This window comes from Loa loa, assembly GCF_000183805.2.
Source record: "Loa loa unplaced genomic scaffold supercont3.79, whole genome shotgun sequence".
Classification (NCBI taxonomy): Eukaryota; Metazoa; Nematoda; class Chromadorea; order Rhabditida; family Onchocercidae; genus Loa; species Loa loa.
Genome location: NW_018108259.1, coordinates 114,674 through 121,065, shown reverse-complemented (window position 1 = coordinate 121,065; position 6,392 = coordinate 114,674). Strand labels below are relative to the sequence as shown.

Here is a 6,392-nt window from a genome sequence, read left to right as displayed (position 1 = left end):
ATTTTTTTCTGTTTTTTTTTTTTTTTTTTTTTTAGATTTAAAGCGTTTCATACTTTCCCTTAGATAGTTCTCTTCTTTTTTTTTTTTTTTGATTTCAAATCGGCCGAATATTTACTATAACCAAGGATAGAATGTAGTACTCCATATTCAACTAAATAAGAATTTACCGGTAATTATTAGCTGTAAAAAAAAATTAGAACACACAATGAATTTTTTTCTGAATTTGATGATAAATTACAAAATCTCGCGATTAGAATAATATTACAATATTTGCATAAGACATATTGTTTGCTTTATACACTTTATTTCCGTCTTTTTGAATTTTTATCCTTTTCTTTTTTTATTGTTACAATTCTGCAATCAATTTCTTTGCTGATAGATAAAAAGAGTAATTGATTTTTTCTGCGTGTATTTTATTGTGCGAAATATTCAGAAATTTTTTTCAGGAATGCTTAACAATTTTTTTTTATTTTTTGGAGGTTTTTGGGGTGGGAATATTTTGAAATAATCGGAATAAGCAATATAATAATAAGAGCAATTATAGAAAATAATTCTTTTAACTGCAAAACGTAAATTTGCTGTAAAAATAGTGGCTCAAGTTTCTGGGCAGCAATTTGTACAAGTGGTTTTGGAATACTGTTTCAGAACATCTGGTTTGACCGTGCAATCAGTGTATTCAATTATAATAATTACCATGAAGTATTCATCTGCCATGAAAAAGAACTTTTAGAAAATAATGAAGAAAGATCTCTAAAATATTAATATTGTTAGATATTTCAATCTGATATATTAATATTTTTAAAACAAACAAACAAAAAAATTCCTCCTTATTTATCATCGAAATATCACTAATCGATTAGTTCCATCATAGGTTGTTAAACTCGGAGATGAATTAAATAGAATGTTCTGAATATATCTAGCATCGTATTATTGTTTTCTGCATTTAATCGTGAAGATTGTTTGCAAATGGATGTAAGGTGACACTAATGATAGGACACTCGTAATTCGGTTTATAACATCTTTTTTTTTTTCTCCTTTTAGTATCGCTGAAGATAAATTGCTACTATCTTGTTGCACTACCTTACAAAAGTTATGTTTTCGTAACATTGATCCTTTCAAAGTAGTAAATTTCAGACCAAGAATTGAACTATAAAGGAGTACGAAATACGATAAAGTGAACGATCAGCAAAGGGCGTGTGAACGACCAGGACAACTTATTTATTCCTACATAAAAATCTGAACAAGTCTACTGTGTTGTTTGCTAAAGGAAAGAGAGACAGGTCTCATTTTGAGGCTTCCAGGTTTGTTATTGCTTTTTATCATCAAGATTTTAGGATAACAATTGATCAATTGATCAGTCTTACGCCTTTTAAAACCATTTAGTCATCAACTGAGTGTTAAATGGAACACTTTCTATAACAGAAAGACAAAATTTGCCTTCTTTACCAAAATTAATTTATACTTCCTCCCATGACTGGTACTTCTCTTATCTGTAGTATGATTCTATACCTGGCGAACATTGTCACTTTACAATCTCAAATTATGAATTTTAATCGTTTATTAGCTAAGTCAAGATTTTCAAACACTTAAAATGTTTATACAGCCAGAAAGGTTATCAGATAGTTTGCGTAAACCATTATTAGTAGTAATCAGTTTCAGAAGGTCGCTGCTTCTCAATGTTGATGATGCTTGTAAGCCACAGTTATCGATGGTCCCTTTCAACGAACCATCTTTGCTTCGTCCAGCAGCTGGTATGGATGTCGCAAATTTTGAGAGGTTTTTTTTTATCCTTTTTCTCCTTAGTTTTTTAGCACATATGGTTAGAAATGTATTTTATGTAAATGAAATTTACCATTCGCTACCTCTCGATGTTGATGATGCTTGAAAGCCATAATCGATTTGAATAAACCAAGATCACTCACTTCTCAGCTGTAGTTTTTTTCTTTTTTTTTTTGCATTTTTTCTCACCGTCAGTTCCAAAGTTAAAGGGTAATGTTAAGGAAAAAAAAAGGACTACCTTTCACTAGCAGATTAGAATATGTGTTCATATATTTTTTGCTTACTACTTAATGGTAATATAATTGCAAATGAATATAGCAGTTATCCGGTTACCCATAGTTATAACCAAAAATGGAAGCAGTACTTTTCAGGGAAGAATCGGTTAAACATTACGTTTCAAAATCAAGATTGTCAGACTGTGAAGGTGGCTACTCCTTCTCTTTTGTAATCTTCGCCATTATTCTACAACTCGAAATTGTATTTGTGCCGCTTGGAGCAACTTTCTTCGATAAAAGTAAGCAACAATGCGGTATAATTTGCAGTGCCACGATAAATTTCCATTAACTATGTCAATTTAAAGTCCAAAGAATGTAAATGAAGTTTCCTTCTGAATACTTCTGGTTTCGTCGTTTCATATAGTTTTCGAAAAACTTCCCACCTTTTTCGGTTTCGAGTTAATCTGCTAATTAACCGCTCGCAAGTTTTTTTTTCTCATTTTTGATTGATATCTCAGGTTTCATTTGTTTATTAAAAATAGCTAATGATATATTTATTTATTATAGGTAAAGTTGGATTTCCTTTGGTAAATGGTAACCATATCCAGCATCATAACTGGAAGCGCAGCATTGATGCGTTAACCAGGACCCAACAGAGGAGAAGCAGCGACTACAGAAGCAGCAGCAGTAGTTTAGCTAGTATTAGTATCTTAAATACTACGTTGTTAGGGAATGAAATCACGTTCGATAAATGGAAACACACAGAAGGGTATATTTATACATATATATATATATTTTTTTTTTCCTGATGTCTGCTGCGAAATTCTATTTGACTGTTAGAATTATCTCACGGTAGTAAATTTTATTTATTCCTGACACAAACTTATTTGGATTACTTGTAAAAGTGTTACAATAGAAACTATGAAACCATTTAATTTTATTCAACGCATAAATTGGTTGGCCTTTATGTTAGGTTTTTTTGTTCCGAGTATATTGTTGAGATTTGACCACTCCTTTTCATTTTTGCTTCTGCTTAATTTAACAGGAAAATTAGTTTATTTGACGAGAGAGATGTTTTATCATGAGGAAAAGGAAGATAGGCACTCCGGAAGCTGAATATTAAGGGCAAGGATGTGAATGGAAGAGATGAAAGCAAGATGATTATTAATGCATTGAAATAGATACTTTCAAAGAAATGCATGGTCAGTGAATGCCTGTGGACTTTTCATGTGTCCGATTGCTACAGTGTTTTCCATCTTCTGCTTACTTTCCATTAACTGATGTTAAATCACTGTTAGTATTGGTCCACTGTTAGTATGGCTTTCAATTATAAGTTAATACCAGTTTGAAATAGATGTGTTATTCGGAACCTGCAAGACGAGGAGTCGAATAATTTAAATTTCGCTTCGACTTAGTAGCAGTCAAGTCGTATTTATTCTTAATACAAAATTAAAACTTCGTTTTTTCTTTCGTCCCTTATATAAAGCAGCACTTCTCTTCAAATAAGTTCAGGAATTTGTTCTTTAGTAGGAGTGATTTTAGATTGTTGCCGATTTAATAACGTCAGCGTTATTGCCGAATTCATTAATTATATCATTTAATGCAATCATTGCTTCGGCAAGGTGTTGCTAAAATATTTTATATAATTAAGGCATTGATTTTATTTCAAAAGTTTATAGTTTATAAATAAGTTCATTTTGTAGCGTATCAGACGATGAACCTGAGCAGTATCACAGCAGACAATTCGTGTTGTTTACTTTCATCGTTATTCACAACAGTCAGATCGAAACGTTCACGGCAGAATCGGCTCAAACATATGTGATCGAACTGCAGCCTCAGGACGAATTGACTGTTACATGTCGGGCTAGTTTACTTGGATTGGGCGAAGATATGGATGTCATGTGGTGGAAAGATAATGAATTCATAATTACAACTAATTCATCAGTTTTGATACTGAATGGCCAAAATTTGGTGAGCAGCATTTGTGAACTTAGTTTACTCTCATTTAGTTTACTCTCACAGTTTACTCTCAATTCTTTAATATTAGCAAAGTTTGAATCTGATGGATCTGTTAGATTATGCAGTTTTTCAGCATAAATGTTGGGCAAATTTTAGATAGAAGAACCTTTGTTAATGAGGAATTTATATTATGGTAAATGAAATTTAAACGTAAAGGTTTTTGTTGAGAAAGTTCTTCCGTATTTTGCACCATATAGAAACAAACTATAAAACATGTTTTTACAGAAACTTGCTTTTTTATTGCTTATTTTTATATTTGCTTATGAAAATAGTCCTTGTTTTGAATGCCTGTGTACAATTGTCTCTTTCAGGGATTATATCGATGTGTAGCTGATGTGGCAATTGTATCTACTGATCTTCTGGACAATTATCTTTTAAGTAATCGGATAAAACGTTCAGCAGAATTACCTCCAGGAAAAGTGCTGAGTAACGCGCTTATTGTGAAGCGTGCCATACCAATTCGTTTTACCATTCATCCAAAAAAGTAATTTTTTTAACTGCATCAATGGCTTCATGATTCATTTTCGTATTTTTCACTCATCTATATTTAGTTGTTTGAATTACGAGCATCATTTACGAAGACATTTGTAAACAATTTTAGAATGATCCTCAGTTCTCTTTGTTTGACATTATTTATCTCTATAGTTCTGTCAAAATAAATTATAGGATTAATTTAATATTATGAATATATTTCCATGATGATAATAAGTTAGCTTAATAGAAAATAAAAGATTATAGTGCTTGGTCTTTTGTTTCTTTTCTTGTAGCAAACTGTATTTAACATATTCAGTTGCAAAATCTATAAAACTTACAGACAATAGGAGAAGAGCATAGATTGAAACGGAGAGTTGGCTGTTGTTAGCATTGATCATTTCAAACAGTCATTTTCAAAAATTTCAAACAGTAAAAAATGGTCAATGACCATTTGAAAAGAATTTGCTTATTAGGTTATTGTGGCTATCCAGTTCTGGAACGATGATAAATCAAGTTCACTTCAATTTCTTTTTTTTCAGCTTAACAGTAGCAAGTGGCTCGGTTTTTCGATTAGAATGTGTAACGAGTGGTTCACATTCTGACCAAATTATTTGGTATCAAAATGACACGGAAATTCTAGTTGAGGCGAAGAGAGTTGATAATGTTCATATGTGAGTGATTGGTGTATTCTTATTAACGAGCTTAAGACTGATTACTTGTCTGCTCCATTGTTTTTTTATCAGCTTTTGTTATCAAGTTTTCATCATGTTATCGGATATGTTATGTTAATGCAAGTCAAGAACGTCCTGCATAACATAGCAGTGCAGAGAATGTATTTTGAAATTTGATTTAGAACTGCTTGTTTTCTATATTTCAATATAATTTCTTGTTTTTTCTCCACAGTATTTAACCCATTTCAAAACTTTTAGATATACTGCTGAGCATCAATCAGTATTGCATTTGATGGGAGCAGATCTGAACGACAGTGGCCATTATCGTTGCCGTAGTGGAAGTATATTTAGTGACATAGCGGTCATAAATGTCACTTTTAGCGAAGGTTTGTTTAATTATGTTTGTTTCTGATCGCACCATACTCTACTATACTTTTTCTCACTAAAAAAAGATTGTTGACCATTTTTTAGTCGTAATAAGTTATAATGGTAGGTTATGTTGCTTTCTCAATGAATCTATTTTTTTTCTGCATTTCATGGAAGAAAAAGAAAGAAGGGAGTCGGACTTTTCTTGTTTTCCTTGATTTCAAACTTTCTAATAAGTTTTTCATCGAGAGAGAGAGGATGGTTCTGTTATGTTGGATGTACAGAAAGTTTTATTCTGGAAATTTAAGCTTCTGTTATATTCGAGACCTAAGAAATATGGAATCCAAAAAATTGTAATATGGCATTGTATGGATATGATCCGTTTGAATTATTTGTCCGTAATGTTTTTCAGCTGAACATCCAGCTAAAAGTTCGATGATGTTAACGGACCTTCCGTCAGAATTGTTAGTTCCGATCGGTGAAAGTGTTATACTGGAATGCCTTCTAGATGATCCATATTCAGCTTCATCTTGGCATGTCGTAAATGAATATGGACAACCTATACAGAGTATGTTCTGCTCGATCTGTTATGTTTGAAGGGCTTGAAATTAGTACTAAATGTTATGTGAAGTGATCGTCCGATCAACTAATCTGGTGTTACATCACTCAATAGTAAACAATATGATAACTGCAGTTATATTGCACTTTTTTAAAAAGTTTCAAGATGATACTAGCATCTGAGGAAATCATTAGTGAATTCCGCATATGTGTGCCAGCGTTTGTCTGTATGTATTGTGTGTATGTGTGTGTACTTGTGTGTGTGTGTGTGTGTGTGTGTGTGTGTGTGTCTGTGTCTGTGTCTGTGTGT

At 32.1% G+C, this 6,392-nt stretch overlaps 1 protein-coding gene across 1 annotated transcript; it reads left to right on the top strand.

Moving 5' to 3' along the window:
- Positions 1 to 1,261: 1,261 nt before the first annotated feature.
- Positions 1,262 to 6,121, top strand: LOAG_11627 (hypothetical protein; the record flags this gene model as incomplete). The annotated part of the gene is made up of 9 exons (XM_020448387.1): positions 1,262 to 1,301; positions 1,660 to 1,776; positions 2,151 to 2,293; positions 2,562 to 2,763; positions 3,698 to 3,965; positions 4,325 to 4,497; positions 5,027 to 5,158; positions 5,417 to 5,544; positions 5,937 to 6,121. Exons 2-9 carry the CDS (start codon positions 1,709 to 1,711, stop codon positions 6,119 to 6,121), a joined length of 1,299 nt encoding a protein of 432 aa, XP_020301466.1. The 5' UTR covers positions 1,262 to 1,301; positions 1,660 to 1,708.
- Positions 6,122 to 6,392: the final 271 nt, after the last annotated feature.